The following is a 26394-nucleotide window of genomic DNA, read 5'->3' on the forward strand; positions in this document are numbered from 1 at the left end:
TCTAAAAAGTTATGAAGAGTACTAATAGTTGATATCATCTTGGCAAACATCAGAGTCCCAACTACATCTCAAAGTCTCAGCAATGAGTTGGTCAGTCATTGCTGTGACTTTGAAATATTATCTTTGATCTCGCGAACAACGCACATACCACTGATGTGCCGTAGTAGCAGACGAAAAGTTTGGTACTTCTGGTTCCATTCGGCCACTAGTCCAGAATGTGTTCTCTTTTATCGTGACTCCAACCGTAAAATTCTACATTTTCATATCTCCATTCGTTGTCAGTGCATATTTTGTAATGAATATGAACCCTTTTATATTCCCCAGAATATATAATGACAGTCATCAACATTGGTTCGAGGTTCGAGAGTAAAGAGGGCATTACTATTTTTTATTCACCGCAATGTGCGCTGGTCAGGCCTTATCCCTCGAAGCCCCGATACAGCTTCATTAAGCTCTAATCAGATCTTCTCGGGAGTATTGTTTGCATGTATGGAGGTTCGTCCCAGCTCACCATGAGCTACTGGATTCCATTCAGAAGAAAGTTATACGACTGATTGAAGACGTGAACATCACTTGCAACCTTGATGGTCTGGAACATCGAAGAAAGGTTGGAGATTTGTCTCTTCTATAGATACTTTCACGGGAGGTGTTCAAGGGACTTGGCACATTTGATTCCACCAACAGCAGTACATATCAAAAATACGCGAAGGACTGTGGCTAATCATCGTTCAGAGGTTCAACTCAGTACACCTCAAACTTTACTGTTTAGGAACTCTTTCATCATGAGAACTCTTCGGGAACGTTTTTAGAAATGGATTTAATCAATCTCCAACGATTCAAATCCAATGTGAATCACTACTTCCACACAGGCAACGCTCTTAGAGTGCCTTAACGATTTTCCTGTAGTGTCTATGTTTTGTCTTAAAAAAAATATTTCGAATAAATTATTTCAAGTCAATATGTCACAATTAGTATCATCATCAATTCATTTCATAACATTTATATTTATTCAGATTAAAAAAAAATTCAAAACTATTTATAAAACAATCGCCTCGTCATTATACAGTGTGGTCCAACGAAAACTTAACACCTCGAGTTTCCGGCGTTAACATGAAAATGTGGAAAATCGCTCGAACCCGTCAATTTCTGATTCGAGGGGGAACAACTGTTCCACTGTTTTCATCCCCGTGACTTCAACCCCCTAACGGGGGTGAACACAACCCCTTGATTTTGAATAGGGATGAGGGGTGTTGAGATACCTCATTTTGAAGATCTTATCGTGTACTATCTGACCGTAAAATTTCGCTCCAAAATATCCATCGATAACGACATGACAGGTAAAAGAGTGGAAGAGTACGTACTTTTGTGATTACTTTATTAAATGTTCGAAATGGGCACCATCCACTTCCATGCAGTAATATAAGTTTTGCTGAAAACGTTCACGTACATTACTCAAGATGTCTGGTGTAATTTGACGGCATTCATTAATGATCCGAGTTCGCAAATCATCCAGTGACTCAGGCTGGGTAGCGTAAATCTTGGATTTCAGGTGACCCCATAGAAAAAAGTCCAGTGGAGCCAGATCCGGTGATCTGGGTGGCCACTCAATATGTCCCCTTCTTCCAATCCAGGCGTGAGGAAAATTGTCATCTAAAAACTGACGCACCGGTTGAACAAAGTGAGGTGGTGCGCCATCTTGTTGGAAAATGATCGTTTGATGGTCTTCTGCATTCTCCAATACTTGCACGAGGGCTGGATAAATAGCGTTCTCCAATAGATCGAGATAAAGTTGGCCTGTGAGATTACCGGGTAGAAAAAAAGGGCCGATTATGTGATTTCCATAAATACCCGCCCAAACATTTAATTTTTGGGGGCGCTGTGTATACACCTCACGAAATAATCGTGGATTTTCATCTGACCAATACCGACAGTTATGCCGGTTTACAATGCCGTTAAGGTAAAATGAACACTCGTCCGAAAAACAGATATCGAACATGTAGTTTTGATTGCAGTTAATTATTTCACTGATCACTTCACAGAACTGGAGTCGGCGATCGGGATCATCCTCATTCAGTTCCTGAACCAATCGTATCTTATACGGATGGAATTTATGTTGTTTCAGGATTCTCATGATTGTTGTGCGTGAAACACCAGATACCTCGGACAATTTCCTAGTACTAACGGTCGGATCCATTGCTATATGACCTAAGACAGCCACGTCCCTCGCTTCGTCTCTTTCATGCACCCTCTTTTTGTTTCCAACTGACCCAGTAGCGTCAAATTTGGCAACCAGTTGCACAACGTAAGCAGCGGATACATTTTTTCCAGGATGTCGTTCGTTAAATAAAGCCGCTGTTGTGCGCGCAGAGTCGTTATTTCGGAAAAATAATTTTATCATTTCCACCCTTTCTTCTACGGAATACACCATTTTAATTCCACTACAAATTTACAATCGCTTGTACACACTTGTACCGTTCTTAACAATTCACGATAGACTAAGGTACAAAAACAAGGTCCGTCTACTTTTTTGGACAAAAAATTAACCACTCAATACCTTTGAAATGCGATGGATACGAATAATATTCTCGAGATAAATTCCATATTGCCTCTTTCACTATTTTCGCTGTTATTTCATTATCGATGGATATTTTGAAGTGAAATTTTACGGGCAGATAGTACACGATAAGATCTTCAAAATGAGGTATCTCAACACCCCTCATCCCTATTCAAAATCAAGGGGTTGTGCTCACCCCCGTTAGGGGGTTGAAGTCACGGGGATGAAAACAGCGGAAAAGTTGTTCCCCCTCGAATCAGCAATTGACGGGTTTGAGCGATTTTCCACATTTTCATGTTAACGCCGGAAAATCGAGGTGTTAAGTTTTCGTTGGACCACACTGTATACGGTCAATAATTGAAAATTTAAAGTGATTTTAGATATTCATAACTTTATGCTTAATGCACTTAGTACCTGTATATTCGAGTATTTAGAAATCCTAAAAATTCATATTTTTTATCTCGATATTTAATATTCAACATTTCACATGTTCACACTTTATACAGTGTGTCCAAGATAAGGATCCTAAGCATGGGAATCTCAGTACCTGTTGGAGATACAGCTTAGGTTAAATTAAGAAAAAGTTGTGTTTTTTAAAGCTTATTTACATGCCGTTTAGAAACTTTAAGAATTTTCATGGCCTGCTGAGATATTTGGGAAAAACGAGAATTTGACAATATCAATTTTATTTTTTTCTGACTTTATTTGAAAAGATATCAAAAAACGAATAAAATTTTTTCATTGGCACTTTCAAAGTACTACACGATGGTATTTTTAGATTTTATATCCGACGTTTCGTTTTCAAAAAACCATCATCAACTTTATTTTTTTAAATAGTCCGAAAAAAAAGTACACCCTGTATCTGATTCCATTTTTTATTACGAATTCAACGATGTAACACATGCCATTGTTTTCTTTTTAGTTTAAGGAAAAATTGCATTTTTTCTATTTTAAAATTGTATTTTTAAGTAGGTTAATAATGATTTTTTTAAAGTAATGAAAACAACAAAAAAATTAACGCATTTTTTATTTAATTCAAAGGAGGTGTTCAAACAGGTTTCCGTTATTTTCCAAACATAAGTATGATCTTCTAACTGTAGAACTTAAAACATCACGTAACATCTCTGGTGTAATACTGTTAAATGCGACAGTTACACATTCTCGTAACTGCTGTTCAGTTTCAAAAGAATGGTGAACCCAGTTTTTAACAAAACCCCATATGAAGAAGTCCAGAGGAGTTGAGTCAGGGGATCGCGCTGGCCAAGACACTTCACTAAAGGTTCCAATCCACCTTCCAGGAAATCGCTGCGAAAGATACTCTCGAACTTGTCTAGAATTATGTGCAGGAGCACCGTCTTGAAACCAACAGTTATTGACCTGTGCCAGAGGTAAATTATCTAAACAGTCTTCTACATAGTTTTGCAATAAATGATGGTATCGTTCGGCGGTCAGAGAATTATAGTAAAAAAACGGACCTAGTATTTTAGTTCCTAAAATTGCACAACACATATTAAACCCAAAACGTTCTTGATGTCTTGATATTTTCTTAACACGCGGATTTTGCTGAGCCCAGTAAAGCGTATTGCGGCGGTTAAAGATACCATTATTAGTGACCATACTTTCATCGGACCATATTATTTTTGAAGGGAAATTATAATCTTCTTCACACGCGCGTGTATACCATTCGCAAAAATTTCGGCGCCATTCGAAATCCCCTGGTTTAAGTCTTTGGCAAATCCTAAATTTATAGGTGTGATATCTATTTTTACGCAAAATAAATTGAGCTGTGGATTTGGCTACTTCTACATTATTTTCGATTTGCCTAGTTGATATTTCAGGGTTCTCAACAACTGCTTGTAAAACATTATTTTGGGCTTCTTCTGAAGATTTCTTTTTTCGAGATTAAACAGGCTTTTTAAATAAACCATATTCTTTTAAATTTCGAGCCAGCTCTAAGAAAATGGATTTACATGGCTGCTTTCTTTCTGGATATGTATTAAGATACATTGCTGCTGTATTTACAGTATTTTTGTGGCACAAAATGTAACACGTTAGCATGTTAAACTTTTTTTCATGGCTATAATGCTCACCCGGCATATTCGACGATAATAACACAATATTATCTATTCAATAATAAACAATAATAACGACAACAGTAACAATAATTCTAAAAACAACAACTCGACAAACAGGCTAACAACAACGACAATTACTATTTTATCGTGTAATTAAATAATATTTGACAGGGTCGGTGACAGGTATTTACGTCAAAGCATTTGTTTGCAACGCCTACTTAAAGATTTTTTTTAAAATAGAAAAAATGTAATTTTCCTTCAAACTAAAAAGAAAACAATGGCATGTGATACATCGTTGAATTCGTAATAAAAAATGGAATCAGATACAGGGTGTACTTTTGTTTCGGGTCATATAAAAAAATAAAGTTGATGATGGTTTCTTGAAAACGAAACGTCAGATATAACATCTAAAAATACCATCGTGTAGTACCTTGAAAGTGCCAATGAAAAAGTGTTATTCGTTTTTTGATATCTTTTCAAATAAAGTCAGAAAAAAATAAAATTGATATTGTCAAATTCTCGTTTTTCCCAAATATCTCAGCAGGCCATGAAAATTCTTCAAGTTTCTAAATGGCATGTAAATAAGCTTTAAAGAACACAACTTTTTCCAAATTCAACCTAAGCTGTATCTCCAACAGGTACTGAGATTCCCATGCTTAGGATCCTTATCTTGGACACACTGTATATATACTATTTCCACAAATACACACACTTATTGGAAATAAAAGGAGAATATAATATATTGATTTGCCGACGATAGCACACTAACTTGTCTCGTCATTATATTTGTATTTCAGGACATCGGTTACGGAGCTCTTCAAACAGACTTTTTGACATCTTTTATATTGAATGTCGTATCTCTTCTTGCAACGTGTGAGTAGATGCAAAGTTCTGTTGATATCTATCACTCAATTGGAAATGTGAAAGAAGAGCCTACTTCCTCTTTCCATCAAGCACTGAGAACAGCTGAGATCAATTCGTTATTCATCTGATCGAATCTATGATAGATCTGAACAACACGATTTGTCACGCATGCTACGCACCGGTTTCGTTTCGGCCCCCTATATAGCAGTGAAGGCATTTTTTTTTCGATCAGCAATGTCAAAAATTGACTCTGTACTAGGTGAAGGGCTATCTGTTACTAGGAAAGGCTTCAAAATACCGTTTGTTGCAAGTATTAGGCAAGAGGTATTATTATTTTTCGACTGAAAATACTTTTATCCGTTCTCATAAAACTGTATAGAGCTAGTCTGATGTAGAATTGGTTAGCAGGAGAGGTGGTGTATATACCTGAAACGTAAAGTAGAAACTCACACCACGATTCGATAGGACCAATCAACATATTTTTCACAGAAACTTTTTGGGAGGATACAGACACATCAGAAGGGTTGCTTCATATGCAATTCCACCGAACAATCAGCAGTGAGAAAGTCATTCAATCTCTCAACAATGAAGGACACTTTATAGAGCTGTATTGAAGCAGCCCTGCCCGGGGGAGGCATAGAATAGGCCATAACTGTTTAGATCTATGCCAAGCTCTTTAAGTTAAAGCTAATAAGTTCAGGGTCACGTGAAGCTGATGTTAGGGCGAGATACTATGGTACCTACTACTGAAAAATAGTCTGATCATCCTGGCTACCTAGGAAATGTAGCCTGTAATCTCCTCCAAAGAACATTGAACAATGTTCATAGGGAGTGCCAGAGGAAGTGTATTTCTGTTACAGTCATCTGAATCAGAAAGATGAATCTCAATTATTCAACTCAACTTCAAATATGAGGTTTGTTCATTTGCAGTTTGGGGGAAAGATTCAGGTTTTAGGAAGAAACTGCGTTAAAAAAGTTTCGCACAATACACCAAATAAATCCGTTAGTCCGTATAGGAAGGTTTTTCACCTAAACAATATTACGTTTTATTTTCATAACTTGGGCTAGTATCTACGTAACAGTTGGAAAAGAAAATATTTTATACTTTCCAAGGTGCATCACTATTTCAATTTGTCTTCTTTGGTTAAAATCTCCAAATATTTCAACTGTAACTGCGGCAATGATACTCGATCAATCTTAAATTTACTGTGCACGAGTATTTAAAGAGTCAAGAGTAATTCACAAACACAAGGATAAATTCATTCTTTTTCAGTCTTTTTTCATTGAAAAAAGGAGGCAACGAACATTGATAAAATCCCGCTACCTGTTCTTGAAGTTAACAAACATGCACCAACTTGGGCACTGCGACTGTTAATACCGCAGTAGTAGAAGAAATGTATGGCTTGATAACCTTCTGACCACGGCGAAAAACTCGAAGAATGACTTTTGCACAATTTTATTCTCATGTCATCAATTTTAGAAGAATTCATCAACAGTAAAAAAATATATATTTTTAAACACAAATATCACTTCTTTCATTGCTTATTGCTGTGTCTTGTGGTTCAATCGTCAAGCATCATGATGAAAAACTGGTTGAATTCATGGTTTGGATTAATTTTCCGAGAATGAAAATACTTTGATTCATGCTCAGAAATCATTGACAGAAACGTACATGTGCATGGAGAAGTATATTTTCTACTAAACATAGTAATTGGTGTGTACTAGTAACACATAACGTAAAAAGTTCGAAAGATATAACTCATTTGAATTGAAGGGGTTTTATTTTTAGGAGTGATTGATTTTTGATAAAGAGAGTTTTTGCCTTTCTACTACTTCATCTTCCTTTGGAAGATTCCCTCATCCTCATCCAGATCTTTTTTTTGTATCAAGATGGAGTAGAAGAGAGCCAAAAACTTTCTTTCCTAAAAATATAATTCATATAAGGTCAAAATTATTCATCATAACAGGAAATGTGAAAAAATTTGGTACAGCATTTGATGTTCTTGGTTTATTTTTATGAAAAATATTTTTGCTGAACGACTAATACAGTGCATTTCTTCAAGTTCCCCCTTTTTATTTTTTGAAGGGGTCAACTCAAAAAATTTAAATATGAAATAATGAAATTACTGCATGAATACTTTATTCTGAAGTGAAATTGACAGATGAAACTTTCAAGATGGCGACTAGGCGCCATCTGGTAAAAAATTGATTGGAAAGGGGATATTGTGATACACATTTTTGCGATATCTTCACCTACTACAGAATGGCAAAACATTTAACAATTTCCTGGAGACAAACACATTGATATCGATATTTCTAGAAATATTCCTTTTTATCTGCCATATGGCAATTCCAACAACCCGATAAGGTTTGTTAAGTTATTTTTTGGTTTATAGAAACGACAAAAAGTGTCAGTACGTCAATGAACATAATTGTTCAGTTGGAATATTCTCATTCAGTTTTCGGTTTTACTAGTAGAAAGGTACCACGTCAACAATCTCTAAAATGACCAATTCTCGTCCATTGGAAGAAAAAATTGAAGCGATTTTTATTTACGGTGCGACGCGTAACTTTCACGAGACCGAAACGATTTTCAATAAACGTTTTCCGAATCGTCCGATCTGTAGAAAATATTTGAGGAAACTTGTATCCAAATTCACAACCATCGGTATTGTACATAACAAAAAGCCACCATGTCATCCGTCCATTCCGCAAGAACAGCAAGTGCAAATAATTGGTGGGATGGTAGTAAATCTTGAACAGTCTACTTATCCCGTCCCGAATCTTTGTGAGGTTCTCTTTCTATTGTGTGGGGACTTTTGGAGAGAAATAGGTATCATCCATACAGAATTAAAGTGGTACACCAATTAACTAAAGATGACCCTAATCGAAGAACAGAATTCTGCGAAATCCACAATATTTGTTCAAGTGACAAATGTACATTTTTTATACGACAATGTTCACAAACAAAATTGCCGTTATTGGAGTGATACCAACCCTCACGTTTTCCGGGAAACACATCCAATATCCAAAAAAAAAAAACCATTTGGGTAGGAATATTGGGAAACCATATTAAAGAATCTCTATTTATTGATTGGAAATTAAAAGGGGAATTATATTTGAATATGCTGGAAACTACTGTTAACCCTCTCATCACTGAAATCGTCGAAGCGAATCCTAATGAATTCGATATGGATATTGTATTCCAACAAGATGGTGCAACACATCACCACATTTCTCCAGACAATAAATATACTTTTTGGAAACTGCTTTTCCCGGTCGTTGGATTGGTTGTCGAGGTCCTACAGAATGGCCAGCCTGCTCGCCAGATTGGACACCTTTGGACTTTTTTCATGGAGCTTTTTGAAGCAGAAAGTGTACGAAACTGAATCTGCTTCAATATTGGATATACGGCAGAGAATAATAAATATTTGTAGAGATATTGACGTCACTGGGTTCCAAAATGTTTGGCGTGACATATCGGATAGGCTGTCGGATGTCAAGAAGTTCAAGGCAACCATTTTGAGCATCTTCTGAACGGACCTCAAGCTTATTACCTGATATTATGTAATTAAATGTTAATGTATTCAGGCAATTATTGAAATTTCCGTCATTTTCTAGAAGTTGAGGATATTGACATCTTATTCTAGGGTTGTGAAGCATTTTTCGGGAGATGTGTCACAAGACCCCTCTCTCTCTCTCTTTGATTTTTTCCCAGATGGTGCCCAGTAGCCATTCTGAAAGTTTCATCTGTCGATTCCACTTCAAAATAAAGTATTCATGCATCAATTTCATTGTCTCAATTTTCAATTTTTTCAGTTGACCAGTTTAAAAAATAAAAGGGGGGACATTGAAGAAATGCAGTGTATCATTCTCAGCTTCTCTCTCTTCCTTTTGATGAAGCTCATATAATATCATCTGCGAACTTTTTTGTCCTATTCGTAGCTATGAATTTAAGGTTTGTATAGAATTTTCAGATGGGTGAATATTATTTTTCAAAACAGTTCCGTAGTTATAAACATCTTTTCGTTATCGTTTCTTTTAAAATCTGTTTTTTCGTTAACCAGCTGTCGCACCTCTACGAACGACAACCCTCAGAATTTGAAACTTGTGCGAGCTGAGGATTAACGAGGTGTTACCCTTTAACGTGTGATTTGTAACACGTTATATCATATAGCTTTCAGAAAAATTATTTGAATTTAACTTTGCACTATTACTAACTCGTGAAAAAGTAAAATAACTAATGATGTCGACTTATTTTCCAGTTTATGTTTTCGCAAGTTGGGTTTGCTAATGAGCACTCATATTTTTCAGCAGATCTTCTGTAAGTATAGAAAACATGTGATTAGGTTAGCCACCAGTATGTTTTCACCTATTGAATAAATGAAGAAATTATTTTTTTTGACCTTTTTTAGAGGAGGAGTGTAAAACCCATTTCCATATTCAACTTATATTTATTCTGTTGAACCTGATAACGTATCAACACGTCACCTTCTTCAATTTCACCATAATTTCTTTAACACAATATTACCAATGAACATGAAACCGCGAATATCGATTGTGAGAAATATGTGCACCCAATATCCATACATTTTCTATCGGAATCAGCAAAAATTATGTTATTTACCCGGTGGCGGCATACTACATGCATCAAAACTTGTTGAAAATAACGACACTTTCACATTGCCAACATGAAACAAACTGATAACAGTTTACAACGACCGCAGTTGCTGTAATTCAGTTTGATAATATTCATTATCATTTTAAAGTTCCTTTGTTATTACGGCGTTACCACACTGTTTTATGTATCACTGAATTTCAATTGTACAAAACATCAGGAGGTTATATTCAGGCATTGAACGCGATTTGTTGAAGAAAATTTGCGATTCTTGACGCAAAGAAATTTGAGCCAAAGAACTCTGTTTGAATCCTCAACAGATTTCCCCTTATCGAGTCCACATTCACTATCAGTGTCTTCATGATTTTTCAAGCTGTAAATTTCATGTTTCTCTTCACGATATTTTAACTATTAATCGAGTCATATTAGGGGTTCATTCTTGGAATGAGAGATAGTGAGCTGTTAACTTGTACACACCATCATTTTGGTGTTTCAAAAGTTTTCCCGATAGTTTCATAAAATCTTGTTGTGTCTGCGCTGAAAGTTATTCAAGGTCAGAATTACAAAAATCAGTTTTTGGCCATCATCTTGGTTTCTATAGCTTCAATGATGTTAACATTCATTATAAAAATTGAAGAGCTTAAGATCTGCGATTCTGTTTGAATTTTTTTCATACATCCGACCATTTTTGAGACAGATGGCGCAGAACCCGCAGCGCTCAGCCATTCCCCTTGTAATGCAAGGTCAGCCGTGAATATCAGCCGTGAATAATGCCTTGTATAAAATTGTTGAATTGATGAAATATTATTGATAATAAAAAAACTCATTATTACAGTTTATTGTATGATTTTTACTATGAAAGTTTTACAAAAACCGCGACACGTGTTTCGCTATACACTAGCTTTCTCAAGCGTAAAATAATTATTATTATATTATTTTTATTATATAGTTATTTCACGCTTGAGAAAGCTATTGTATAGCGAAACACGTGCCGAGGTTTCTGTAAAACTCTTTATAGTGACAATCATAGAATAAACTGTATGTATTAATGATTTCTAATATAGATTTTCATCAAGTATCGGCCAATTCTATTCCATTATTATCAATAATGATAATTTACCTATGGTATGTTATATACAGTGTGACCCATTTTTAATGGAAACACCCCCTAAAATTTGAAGTTGTAAACCGATTTCAATATTTTTTTTTTGAAATGTCAAGTACTGAAAGGTCTACCTTTTGACGAGATTTGAAATGTTTATTAAAGTTTCAGGCCATACTACGATATTTTTTCTTAGGTGAAAATCGGGATTTTTTATTAGCGATTTTTTTATTTGAAAAATCACTATGCCACTGGGTTCAGAGTGCCTCTAAACAAGTGTGACCAATTTTTCATGAAAAAATATTCATTATTAACAAAGTTATAACAACTCAAAAATTCGAAAACTCACACAGCTAACAGTCACAAAAACACCCTATATCAACAGATATAGCCATTAGAATATTTTTTTATGATTTCAACAATAAAGTGCCGCCAGATGAAAAAAAAAAAACAAGTAGCGTAAATATTTTTAATGAAAATAACGGGATTACATTCAAGTTTTCACGCAAATTAACTAAAACTGAGACCTAATATTTCAATTTAAATCTTAGTTGCCATGGAAATGATATTACAGTTTGACACTTGTGGAAGATTAAAGTGTACTATTGTCAACAATATTCACCTTACAGTTCTTCGAATTATTTTGTGTCGTGGCTGCAAGATTGAGCGTAAGAGAGAAAATTGAAATTGTACGCCTTTCGGGAGATGACGTTAGAAGTGCTAGAGAGGTTTGTAGAGTATTTAATGAGAGACATCCAGATCGTCCTCGTATTGGCTGCGGTACGGTAAATAAAATGAATAAAATATTGAATGAAACTGATGCAGTATCAAAAATGATGTTAAAAAGTAATCCTGTCATTCCTGTTTCGTCTGTAACAGGAATGACAGGAATGATCAAATCATTTTAGAATATTTCGGAAATAATCCTAATGCCAGTATAAGGAATGCCACTTTAGATTTGAATATTCCACGAGAAACTATTCGGAGATGTCTCAATGCGAAGCCACTTTCACTACAAATGGAGTAGTGTCATCACGCTATTGGGCAGCGGATAATCCTAACTGGGTAATAAACTGTAAAAGCCAGTATTCCCAAAAAATCAACGTCAGGTGTGGGATATTGAACGAACGAATTATTGGTCCTTTCTTTTTTTAGGAAAACATTAATGCGCAGAGTTTCTAGAATTTTTAAACACAGAGTTTTGGGATGCTATTCACGAGCTGCCAATCAATGAACGATCAAATTTATTTGTCCAGTTCATTGTTCAGTTCATTGTGCCAGAACTGTGAGGCAATGGCTTAACGAACATTTTCCAAATGACAGTACAAATACAGGTAAATTTACCTAAAGTACCTGTAATACCTGAGTTAAGACGCTCTGACCGTATAAAGAGGCAGACGACAGGATGACAAGTTCAGTTTGAAGAGAGCCTAGAAGATGACAGTACTACCAACTGTCGAAAGCGCTCGCAGATAATTGATAGAAGATATAGAGCTTCAAATCCTTTTTGTAAAATTTTATATTGAAATACTGAAAATAAAGGAAAATTAGTTGCATAAATACAGATAGAGATTTTATCGAGTGTGTATGATACAAATCAAGAATGGAATAATCCGTAGACACAACACTCTAAAAAAAAAGGGGGGCAAACCGCGGACACGTGTTTCTGGCTATTGGCCTCATCAGCGCGGTGTAGCCAAGTGTGAAGATGGGCGACACTTGTTTGCCGAAATCAGGAAACAACACAAACGCACGGAGTCAACAACAGGAGCCAACCGCACATTTGTGGTTCCAGTTAGAAGACCATTCTTGATTTGTATCATACACACTCGATAAAATCGCTATCTGTATCCTGGACCCGGATGTCACGCAGGTAGCTATAGCTGCCTTCGTGGTCATGTTAGATGTAGCCTGGGAATTCTAGGTCTTCTAACTGGAACCACAAATGTGCGGTAGGCTCCTGTTGTTGACAAGTGTTGCCCATCTTTACACTTGACTGCACCGCGCTGATGAGGCCAATAGCCAGAAACACGTGTCCGCGGTTTGCCCCCCTTTTTTTTAGAGTGTGTGTTCGGATAGGTTACCGCTGTCAGTAATTTGATATACTGTTGTCCGGATTGAACCGCGTCTGTAATTTTCATCTTTTCGACGTTTCGGCTCCTGTTTTGGAGCCATTTTCAAGAATCACCCACATCACTCGAGGACGAGGTCGTTTTCTCCCTTGCCTCCAAATCTCGTCACTAGCTCTATGCTTGCTGTGTTCAGCCCTGAGTTCCCACTGATCAGTTTGCTGTTCGGACCAATACTTATATTGTTGGACAGGTATAGAGAGGTAGCCGAAAAATATGATACTTTCGAAGCATAATTATTGATTTGCATATAACATTGTTGATTTTGAAGTTATCAAATTGCAACCAACATATTCCCATAGCTTGCAAAAATACACTTTTGAATACTATTTCACCTCAAACTTGCCTCCCCTTCATTTATGAACATTAAGGACAAAAATTCACCGAAAACTAGTGGGGTGTAAATTAGCGTAAATCTTCTTGAAGCGCTGTGAAGCCGGGCGAGGCAGGGGAGTGGGTCATGAGCTCGCGCGCGGCTGAAAACGACTTGAAAATCACGAAAACATCCACAATTTGGAAATTGAAGCAGACTTTGATGACTTCTTTGAAATGTAGGTACCTCTTGTACAAAATATCATTTGGTGGATTTTGGTTTACCGAAAATGAACAAATGTAGTAGGATAATGATGAGATTGGAACTTTTGGTGTGAAAGTTGAATAACTTTTTTCGAGATCAATTGCCCTAACACCAAACTGATATTTTTGCACTCGACGTGCGTTTCGCCAACAAAGTTAGCATCCTCAGGAGAAGAAAATTGATACCTAGTCTAGTCTGGTTGATCCTTATATACTAAAATTTGTTACCTGAGGTTGTATACCTGAAGTCCAATATGGAATTTCTCGGTAATTAACTAACTGCAAGTTCTTAGTAATCGATTTCTTCCTCACAGAAGATTAAAAAGCGGGCTGAACGGGATGGGCCCCTTATCGTCATTCATGCTGTTCTTACATTTTGCTATTTCTAGATTCTCACATGCATCGAGTAGCCTGGTGTCATTCACAAGCTTAATCAGTTTGAGATTGTTTTCACCAATTCTGTGGTCCTTGTCTAGAGCATGTTGGGTGACACTGGATTTTTCTATTCTACCGTATTTCATGTGTGCACAATGTTCCTTGAAGCGGGTTTTAATCGCTCGTCGGCTCTGGCCGATGTATTTGCTGTTGCAATCTTGACAACTGATTTTGTAAATCCCCGACCTTTCTGTGTTTTCTAAGCTATCTTTTGGATTACCAAGAAGCTGTTGCAATTTATAAGAAGTTTTATATGCAACTTTCATATTTACTTCATCGAATATCTGTTGAAGCCCTCTCGTGTATTGGGGTTCATATGGGATTACTATAAACTCGTTATTACTCTCCTCTTTCTGAAAAGTCGAAGATTCACGAAGTGCTTCCCTAAACTTGCATTTTCTAGGTGCAAAAATATCAGTTTGGTGTTAGGGCAATTGATCTCGAAGAAAGTTAGTCAAATGTAGTAGGAACAAATGCGGTTATAAATGACTTCAAATACACGTGAAATTTCTTTTCGATACATTGAATTTCAGCAGCTATTCTGTACAGTCAGCATGAAGAACAAGTTTAAAGTGAAACGTTTTATTGATCACGAATTTATTCCTACGCCAGATAATCACCAGCAAAATCGACCGCAAAAGCACGATTCACAATTACGTTCCGACGTAATATTATTCACTTTCAAACTTCACTCACAGCTTTGTACATGCAGAAACAACAAACTTTGCTGGTATTTTTATAGATACCTCTCGTAAGGAATTTTTTGGAAATTATTCCATCATTACGTCAAATTTAACGATACAAAATATATCGTGCTCGATAAGTAACACCATTCGCAATATCTCACAAAAACTATTTTGCTGTGCAAACTTTTTTTTGAAAAAAAGATACACTGAGAGACATATTCTTGACGAATTTCAGTCGAAATAGATTTTTTTATTCAAGAAAAACGCATCAACCACAGAGGGGTTATTAGCGGAGTACATCACACAGTTATAGTTTACTTAACATTGTTGTTTAAAGTAAGCTTCGTGTTCCCGTGGTTTGAGCTACCTATCGTGCGCATCACCAGGTGGTGGATAAGGAAACAGCCTGGGGACTGGAGGCTCTGTCCGGGAAGCCAATGTGGCCTTACAGACGGGGTCGGTGGACTCCTGGTCAGTGGCAGAAATAAGTAGGGTGAGGGGAACAAAAACCTTTCAAAAGCCTTTGCAAAACATGCCATCGTGGACCAGCCTACCCAAGCTGGGGTGTAAGGAATCGTGTCGACAGCTGAATGACCGCAGGGTGATATGCTGTCACGAGCGATCCCCTTGGGGAACAGGGCGAAACCTTATTGTGATCAACCTACCTCTGGTAATGCGGTGCTCTGCCAGAGGTGACCAATTCTTCCCTTGCTACTCATGGGAACACACATGAATGAAATAACAGAAACAACAAAAACAAAAACCAATCCCGAGGCTGGACAGAAGTGCTCACCTCAATCTGAGGCGGTGGCTGGGGATGAACAGAAATGTCCACCCCAATCTACCGTTTGGAATGAGGCTGGACATGTCAGATCACCTCCAACAGCAAGGGCACTTCCTGCGGCGGGTGCCAAAAGCTCCGCCTTGAATAAAGGAAAGGAACCGACTGCCTCTGCAACAAAGCTCCCTCACTTGTGCACCTCCACGAAGGGAACCCCAAGAAGGTTGAAGAAACCGCGCAACGACAGCAATATCGCTGCACCTTCCAAAACCTTCGTGGAGGCCACCGTGAGACACCTCAAGGTTGCCAAAGAGAGTGTGTGTTCGGCAAGTCATGGCCTACACCTTCCAATATAAAGAAGATATCTTCTAGTGACCTCTTCACCTTCCTGGGAAGGACAAGATGGACGATGACCTAGGAGAAAAACTCCTCGGGGAGATGTACAATGAGTCACATGTGGCCTAAGTGCTGTATAGGTCTTGAATATTACTGACAGAAGAAACCCAATGCAGGTTCTGTGAAGAAGAGAAAGAAACCGCACAGCATGTGCTTTGTGAATGCAAAGCGATAGCAAGGCTGAGACACGCAAGATGCGTGGAAGAGGAACCAGAGGCTTTCAGCTGTATGAAGGGGTCAGTGGCAAGGCTATAGAGTCTCATCAGAAAAATCAAGCTAGACGATGAGCTCTAACAACCAAGGAGCATCACAATAGATCTGAACATGTCGCAGTGAATCAGGCCAAGCGCTAGCTCCCTGACAATCTAATCTAACCTAACAGTGGTAAATCTGATAATGAAATATTATTGAAAAAAAATAATAATTTCAAGACTATTGGATAAAGCAACATGCAGAATTAAATCAAGACAATTTAGGCGCAGATCTAGCAGATATATCTAGGGTATGAATAAGGACAATATTGTATGTGATTTAGTTTAATCTTCCTCTTGAAGATGATCACATGGTGATTGAAACACGTGTCGAGAGGTGTTGAAAATAACTGTTTGGTGTTGAAATCAAACTCCAGTGATGTTCATTACTTAACCAAAGGTTCCAAACAGTGCATCACAAGTACGAAGAATTCAATTTAATTCAAAACGTCGGCAAGAAAACAATTGTTTTTTTAAGAAAAAATCATTCTGTCACCCAACCAACTCTTCTTTAGAAAAATTATTGGATCAGTAAACTAGTTAACTGAATGTTTCCTTCATCTACATACACAAAAATTCTTCAGTTCAATCGGGTATCGAGCAGTGGTTGTTTTCAGGTGAATGGAATTTTCTTGACTTGATGGATGTATACAGTGTGACTCATTTTTAATGTAAACACCCCCCTAAAATTTGAAGTTGTTAATCGATTCTAATATTTTTTTTTGAAATGTCAAGTACTGAAAGGTCTACCTCAGGACAAAATTTGAAGTGTTTATTAAATTTCAGGGCATACTACGATATTTTTTCTTAGCCGAAAGTCTGGATTTTTTATTAGCGTTTTTTTAATTGACAAAATCACTACGCCACTGGTTTCAGAGTGCCTCTAAATGAGTGTGACCAAAATTTTATGAGAAAATATTCATTATTAACAAAGTTATGACAACTCAAAAATTTGAAAACTTACACAGCTAACAGTCTCAATATATCATTTTTTTTATGATTTCAACAATAAAATGCCGCCAGATGAAAAACAAAACAAATATCGTGAATATTTTTAATGAAAATAACGGAATTACATTCACACAATTCAAGTAACAATGAAGCAAAAAATTTTAATAAACTTAACTAATAACTAATTATTGAAATGTTTCGATTCAGTGCAACAATTAATTCTAACTCATATTCTAGTAGCCTCTACTAATCCACCACGTATTTCGATACATGTGTCGTAGCGCTTACGAATGTTTCTGATTACGTTCCTTAGTTCTTGAGGGCTAATATCTGCACATTACTGTCGAATTCTTGCACAAAATTCATTTCGATCTCTTGAGCGGTTTTTGTAAACCTTTTGTGTGAGAAGTCCCCACAGAAAAAAGTCCAAAACTATGAGGTCTGGAGATCTGGGTGGCCACTCTATAAAGGGACTACCACGGCCTATCCATCAGTTTGGAAAATGTTCGTTGAGCCATTGCCTCACAGCTCTGGCATAATGAACTGAACACCCATCTAACTGGACAATTACATTTGATTGTTAATTGATTGGCAGCTCGTGAATAGCATCCCAAAACTATGTGTTTGAAAATTCTAGAAACCTCTGCGCATTAATGTTTTCCTAAAAAAAAAGAATCAATAATTCGTTCGTTCAATATCCCACACCAGACGTTGATTTTTTGAGAATACTGGCTTTTACAGTTTATTACCCAGTTAGGATTATCCGCTGCCCAATAGCGACAATTCTGTGATGACACTACTCCATTTGTAGTGAAAGTGGCTTAGTCGGTATATAAAATATTTTTAGGAAATTTCTATAAAAAAAAAAGAAGAAGGAATCAGAGAATCTTCCAAAGAAAGGAAGGAAGTAATCAATTCGAAACTCTATACATGAATATGTAGATCATGCAAAGAAGTAACTTTCAGACACAAACTGAAAGAAAGTCCTCCTGAAACAGCTTCTTTCATATAAACATTGAATTACACGAAAGAAAATAATTCTTTCGATCCCTTCAATTCAAATAAGATTCATCTTGGCTGGGATTTGATCAAATAGGTGAATGAATGTCATTACGATGACATCGATGACATAAGCAGATCAAGCTTATTCCGTGACATTCAAAATCATAATTCATGAATGAAGTGTGTGTAATTTCTATAATGTTTGGTACTGAAAAGCCTTGGGGCAAGTGTCTTAAGGCGAAACATCGGTGTATACCAGTGAGGATGACAGTGTTCCATGTGAGTACAATTTATTACCATTCATTCAAAGTAGAACTCATGTGAATGATATCTGATTCTTATTCCACAACAAATGTTTGAAATACAAACTGAGTAGAGAAAAGTATCTTCTGTATAATTCACTGTTCATATAGAAGTATTTGTTTCGAAAGAATTATTTTCTTTCGTGTAATTCAATGTTTATATGAAAGTAGCTGTTTCAGGAGGACTTTCTTTCAGTTTGTGTCTGAAAGTTACTTCTTTGCATGATCTACACATTCATGTATAGAGTTTCAAATTGATTACTTCCTTCCATTCTTTGGAAGACTCTCGCATCCTTTTTTTTTGTATCAGATGGGGTAGTAGAAAGCCAAAAACTTTTTTTCCCAAAAAAGATCTAAAATGATTTGATCATTCCTGTCATTCCTGTTTTATTGAATATTTTATTATTTTATCAACCATACCACAGCTAATACCTTTCTGACTAACGTCATCTCCCGAAAGGCGTACAATTTCAATTTTCTCTCTTACGCTCAATCTTGCAGCCATGACACAAAATATCTCGAAGAACTGTAAGGTGAATATTGTTGACGATAGTACACTTAAATCTTTCACAAGTGTCAAACTGTAATATCATTTCCATGGCAACTAAGATTTAAATTGGAATATTAGGTCTTAGTTTCAGTTAACTTGCGTGAAAACTTGAATGTAATTCCGTTATTTTCAATAAAAATATTTACGATATTTGTTTTTTTGTCATCTGCACTTTATTTTTGTAATTATAAAAAAATGTTCCCATGGCTGTATCTCTTGATATAGGGTGTTTTTTGTGATTGTTAGCTGTGTGAGTTTTCGAATTTTTCAGTTGTTATAACTTTGTTATAATAAAAAATCCCAAATTTCGACTAAGAAAAAATATCATAGTATGCCCTGAAACTTTAATAAACATTTCAAATTTGGTCCCAAGGTAGACCTTTTAGTACTTGACATTTCAAAAAAAAAATTAAAATCGGTTTACAACTTCAAATTTTAAGAGGATGTTTCCATTGAAAATGGGTCACACTGTATATCGTATTCAGTAGTTATGATAAATGCATGCATATTATTATTTGTGTTTTCCCCTAGCTGTAAGTCTCTTCGTCAATGTTTAAGATGAATGTATGTATCTTGAAATAATTTTACGGATTAATATCGTTATTTGAATGGGTGAATAATTCTACAGAAACTGCGTCCAGAATACCTAAAATATTATGAGTCTCCTTAGTTGTTTGTGTCTAGATCTGCTCAGCAAATCTTTCCAATGACCTTGTTAATGCATTTGGAAGAATCATATCACACATTGATAGCTTGAATAGTATCATCAGTAGAAAACTCGGACGATTATTGATCTCATTTTATATTGAGTATGAGAGGAAAAATATTTTGGAAAAGATAGAATTAGGTCAGAAAACTATTTCTTTTCCGGGTGGAAGAAGTTCTTTCTCCTATCGAGAGATATTTTCTACATCTCTTTCCAATGCAAAATTGATGAGAGCTATGAGAATAATTGAGGTGGAAAGTGAAGAACAGATTCCATAACTGACCATTTGTTCTGTTTGTTCTATTTGATTCTTTGTCAATGCTATTTTTCCGTTGCCACAATCATCATCATCCAAAACCATTAACTGTTTTGAATGAAACCAGTCAGAATCATAAAAAGAAAGGGGAGAGAAAATCTGATCAAGAAATGTTGATATCTTTTTCGACTAACAAAATGAAACAATCATTCGAGTCACAATGGAGAACACTCAATCAATGAAGTTTCAATTCATATTGTTTCAATTCCATTATAAAATCTATCTGGAGCTTCAGTTATGTTTCGAGGAACCAGTTTCTCGCCTGAATAATGTTTATCACTACCTACCTACTTCCAAAGATAAAAGCTTTGAGTGAAGTGTCAGATAAAAGGTGCAATTATTGATCGTCAACTCACCATTTATAGAAATAACAATATTCGACAACCAAACCACCACTCACTGGAATTTATATTTCACGGACACTCCACTATTCACAAACACCAGGAGTATTACAAAACGGAATATTTGCTAGGTTTGGAGAACGAGGGCAGGCTGTGATGTCAAACTCCCTACTACTTCAACCGGGGATCGATCAGCTGGGGTACAGTCCCGGAGGAAAAGTTTGGATATTCCTGAAGTCTTTGAATCGATAGTGTATTTATATCAGTGGGAGGCGATGAACGGTTGAGCGGGAAATTTCACTGATAGATCACATGCTTGCACAAGGGAATGTTCCATCAGAAAGTCAGAAAGAAGAAAAGGAACATGGTGTTTGAAAGAGCAGTGGTTGCCAACGAGGATATTAATTTTGAACAAACCACACATCTCATTTCCGTTCTGGAAGATCTGGATATGAATTTAGGGAGTCTGTGTCCACACATTGTGAATGGGGGTTGATAATGATTGTATGAATTTCTCAGAAAAACCCTTTTCTTCTTCTGATTTCAACAAAATGTGTTACTTGTTCTGTTTTTCATTGCGATAACGACGCTCTGCTACCAAATTATGTTATTGAAAAACTAAAGTCTGAACCGCTTACGTTCTACTAAGAAACTGGGCTGCTTATAGCTTCTAATAACTGTTTTTATTTCGTGAATGTGGTACAATTCCAAATTTTTATTTGACAATTACGTGACGTTTTTCCATTATTTCAATAAACATTGGCGTTAAAAAAGGGAACAAAATAAATGTTGATTTCTTAAATTCTCAAACAATACTTGCATACCAAAAATGTAAAAAACCTCGAGTTAAAACTTTCGTTGATGTGATTAAGATCTGTCAGTTTTTGAAAACCTGTGTGAGATTTCCACATTGATTTTCAACAAAACTGCAACCCGCGTTGTATTATGAAATAGCTAGTAGTTGTAATAACAAAATTATCGAATATATTCGAAGAAGCTATTGTATTTTGCGATAGTATGAACCATTCATGTAAACAACGAAACTGAAGGATAACAACACTTGTGCATTTTTGAATTACTATACCGGGTGTTAACGAATCTATAAGACAAGTCATAACTTCTTGACTTCCAGGTGTATCCCAATGAGATTAGGTTGTAGGTGAATGATATGCAAATGAAAGAGTTTTCACCTATTTTTCACTTCCCGGACACTTTCCGTTTCACCGGAAATGGCTCCGGCTCTAAGTTTTTAAATAAAACACCCTGTATATTGAAACATTTTTGAATTTCTGAAATAATTTTGGATCATAATGTGATGTTTTCAAAAGTGTTTACGCCTAGTTAATTCTTCAGTGTCACTTTTGAAATTGCATCTGATGGCCATTATCAAACTAATTCAAGGACTTCAGTGATATCAGAAAATTACAATCGAGGAGTTTTAGTAGCTATTATTTTTAAGATGGCGACCATTTTTTGACAATCATTTTCCGAAGAAAAGAAATTTTTGTCGAATCTAACGATACCAATTTATTTGCGATTGGATCAACAGATTCGACAAACTTAACTGATAATTTCAGCGATGCACCTACATTTTTTTCAGTATCCTAATTTTTTGAAAATTTCACAATAGTAAATTTTCAAAGTGCATTTCTCCTTGTTCAGGACAATATTCAGCTCGTTCAATTGTTTCTCTCAACACTTTCCGTAACATTTGAAACGTTATTCTTCAAAATGCCTGTAGAATCCTTTCTCATAAGATTTCGAGGGTGGCTGTTTCATATCAGACGCTCTCTTCAACATATCCTCAAATGAAGAAATCTAGCACAGTCAGATCCGGTGAGCGAGCAGGCCACCATACTGGACCTTTGGTTGCTATAACTTGATTATTCAAATGCGCTATTAAGTAATCAAGAACGTCTTTGGTATTATGCTGGGGTGCCTCATCTTGTTAGGAGTAGATATGTCGTGAAACTGCTAGAGGAAGAGTATTAGGATGATCCTCGACTTCATTTCGGAGACAACTTAAGTACCTAACCCCTGTTAACTGACACTGGAACAGTATTGGCCTAATTATTCTGTTTCCAACAATAACAGCCCAGATATTGACAACTTTTTCTTGAAAATTGGCTTCTCCCATTGCATGTTGATTTTGTTATTTTGTTGGGCCCAGTACCGAGAATTTTGCGTATTGAACAAGCCGTTATTTGTAAACCGCGATTCGTCGAAAAATAAAATAAATTTGATTCAATACTTAATTAACTCTTATGATTTTGAAGCAAATAATCACAAAATACAACTCGTCTATCGCCATCGTCAGCATAAAAATTTTGATGTAACTGAAATTTGAGTGCTCGATATTCATGCTTTTCTCATCATTTATCTTGCTGATTTGTGATTCATCTGCATTTCTCGACTGATTTCTCTCAAAGAAACCGTTTTGTCAACTTCAACCGCAGCAAGAACGTTAATTTCAGTCTCATCATTCATGATAAACCTCTGTTCCTCCAAAACTGACGAATAGTAAGTCTGGTTGACAGTCTGACCCTCTGAAACCCATTTAGTCATCACGATACCATCAATGTTAAAAAAATCGATCAACATTGCTTTGAATTTTGATTTGGACATCCTTGCCTTTTTGATTATGGGCGATTCAGGCGTCTGCGTTTGCCGCTTTGTCTCAAAATCGTATTGAAAATTCCACATTTCGTCGCAAGTAATAAAATGTTTTTCATCAGTCGGGAATTTTCGTCTAACCTTTCAAGGAAGTCTGAGCAGACCTGTTGACGCGAGAGCTTTTAGTCAGGAGTCTGGTTTTTTGGCACCAACTATGCACGGAGTTTAGTCATGTGTAATTCCTCGTGTAAAATGTTTCTAACCGTTTCCTCATCGGCGTTCATAGCCTCGGCAATCAACCGGATTTGGTTGATTTTGGTCACTGTTTCCGGAGTTGGAACAGTGACAGGTCGACCTGGACGCTAGTCATCTACAGTGCTCTCTCGGCCCTCACTGAAGCGCTTACGTCGCTCAAAAGCACGCGCAGTCAAAGTTTTTTTCAATTCAACAAGGAATTTGAGATTGATACGTTGCTCCTGTTTTTTGTCACACATGGTTTTTGGCACATTCGTTTTAAACCGCTACTGGACAAATACTGTAATAATGACGAAAACATGTTTTGGTAAGAAGATTTCCAGATACCCAACGCACTACTCGTTTTTTCCCCACCCCTCTAGGGTGCCCTTTAGGCGCGCAGTTTCATTATTTAATAGCCAGACCTCGTATGCCTGTGCAATGCATCAATCGTGTAATGACTAACGTATGAAAATTTCGATATCACATCGATCAGTAAACAACCAACCACAAAATGTCAACTTGTATTGTGTTTGAGATTGTTTGTTCTCAGATTTGTCTACACTTCAATTACCTATAGTGGAAACTTTTTGGCAATTTCGCCAAAGGATTAAGTAAAAGTCAGTAAAATTTGGTTAGTTCTTTTATGAACATCAACACATTCATTGTCAAATGTTTGGATAATTTTTTTGACAGCACTTTGATTCAATTTGAATTCGAAGAAAAAAAAATGGCCAAAAATTGCTCGACGAGAAGCGAACTATTCAAAATTTGGGAAAACATCAGTTCAAAAACAAAAAATAAAACGATTCTCAAGCGTATTGAGTAAAAAATTTTCAACGGGAATGTATTCCAGACCATTGAGTCGGAAATACTTCGTCTTGTTTGCATGTAATAATAACAAACCCAATCGGGGCCCTGAGTCATAAAATCCTTCCCATCAGGCTATTATTTAGGTTTGTCTAATACTATAATCCTGGAAGTTTGCGTTCATAAATTCACTAATTGTCCCTTTGCGACTGCTTTTTGTGTGTATCATTACATAGGATTGAATCGAATGTGGAATCTGTCAAACATGGTGTACCCCAAGGTTCTGTTCCGGGACCAAATAGGCTTCTACTCAATGTGGGTAAAAATCAAAATCATATCATTTCCAAAAATACAAATTCAACCTCTGGTAAATGTGTTAAGCTACTTGGGATCCATATAGATGACAGGTTGAACTGGTCATGTCATGTTGACAAACTGGCCAAGGAATTATCAAGTGTAATATTTATGATTCGTAGACTAAAGGAATTCGCCGGTATCAGGGCGATCAAATCTTCTTACTTCGGACTCTTCCATAGTCACATGGTATACGGCATAGTGTTGTGGGGGGATTCTTGTTTGTATTGCAAAAAAGAGTTATACGTCTGATATCTATTGCCAACTTCAGAGATCATTGTCGCCCACTTTTAAAGCATTTTAAAATTATGCCGCTTCTTTCAGCCTTTATATATAAAACATTGTTTGACAATGATAAAAATAGATCCAACTTCATTTTACAATCGTAACAACATGAATAATCAACGAGATCAGAAAATCTAATAACAACTGACAGACTCAGACTAAGCACGTCACAGAAAAATTCATTGAATTTGAAATTTCATAATAAATTACCATGTCACATAGAACATCCCATCCCATCCCATCCCATCCCATCCCATCCCATCCCATTTTATTCTATTATATATTCTTTTCTTTCATTTTTTGTTCAACTGGTGACGCTGAATCATCCCTCTTCAATATCTTCATGGCGTTCCTTTTTTTTTAAGGACAAAACACGAGTACTTCAGAAAAATACTTGAGACGCTCTAAGAGCGGTGTCTGTGCGTAAGTAGAGATTCACATTGGATTTGAATCGCTGGAAATTAAATCCATTTGAAAAAACATTCTCAGGAAGTTCATTCCACCCGAGAGCAGTTCTCCAAATGGAAGAGTTATTAAACAGTGAAGTTTGAGGTGTACTGAGTTAAACCTTGAAACGATAAGCAGCCACAGTCCATCGCTCTTGGTGGAATCAAATGTGCCAAGTCACTTGAACATTTCCCATGAAAGAATCTGTCGAAATGAATGAAAATTTTTAGGAAACCGATTAGGAAGTTTGATTTTTCTAAATGTTAAATGATTTCTTCATACTCCAGCACATCAAATCTTATTTCATATCAAGTACACCCTCCTACTGATACGACACTTGACTCAAATAATTGAATCATTCACCATGATCCAGGGATAAAACTATTAATTTTTTAAATCACTGTATATAGTACTCACACTTTTTCTGTACATAACAGGTTCTGTTTGGAACACCATCACTTGAAATTCACCCACTGAAAATGTTTTCAGTTATAAATAGCCCATAAGTACTACCAAACGTAAGCGGGTCATTACTTATTTTAATCAGGAGAATGATACCAGAGACGTACGTGGATCCGCCTACTGATGTGGAAAGTGAACTTACAGTTTATCGTTCGTACTGAAATGAATAAGGTGAAGGTTGAGAATTTCTAAGATTACAAAGAATGTGTTGAACAATTGCAACGTTTTCTGTACAATACTATAACATTTTTATGGAATATTCAACTAACCTAACACCTGTGCCTGTGTAAAATTGTAGATGCTTCACTGATACTTAGTTTTTATATTAGTATGGGGAAATGAAGGAAAATAAATTGACGAAGAACACAAGAGCAAAACATACAATACAGGAAATAGCAGTCACTGACGGTTTCTCGGAGGGTATTGTAGATGGTATTACATAGAAGAAAAAGTTTAGGTTAGAAATGAACGAAATCTCGATTTTTAGAAACAATGAAAACCAAGATGAATATATCTTAGTTCCATACCACCAATACACGAAGAACTTTGGAAAG

At 36.3% G+C, this 26394-nt stretch overlaps 1 protein-coding gene across 5 annotated transcripts in view; it reads right to left on the bottom strand.

The window, feature by feature from the left end:
- The window catches only part of Rab3 (RAS oncogene family member Rab3), a 47042-nt gene extending 21193 nt beyond the window's left edge, over nucleotides 1-25849 (bottom strand). Inside the window, exon 1 of one of the 5 annotated variants that reach the window (XM_074180447.1) lies at nucleotides 25796-25849. In XM_074180447.1, the coding sequence (XP_074036548.1) occupies nucleotides 25796-25834 (39 nt within the window). In that variant the 5' untranslated portion in view covers nucleotides 25835-25849. Of the gene's footprint in view, nucleotides 1-10120; nucleotides 10260-20650; nucleotides 20809-25795 lie in introns of those variants that run through there. The other 4 variants (XM_074180449.1, XM_023165555.2, XM_074180448.1 and 1 more) reach the window with 4 other exon arrangements.
- Nucleotides 25850-26394: the final 545 nt, after the last annotated feature.

The sequence above is a fragment of the Leptinotarsa decemlineata genome, unplaced genomic scaffold (assembly GCF_025532065.1).
Source record: "Leptinotarsa decemlineata unplaced genomic scaffold, Ldec_3_MD MMD2_tig00026294_RagTag_RagTag, whole genome shotgun sequence".
NCBI lineage: Eukaryota > Metazoa > Arthropoda > Insecta > Coleoptera > Chrysomelidae > Leptinotarsa > Leptinotarsa decemlineata.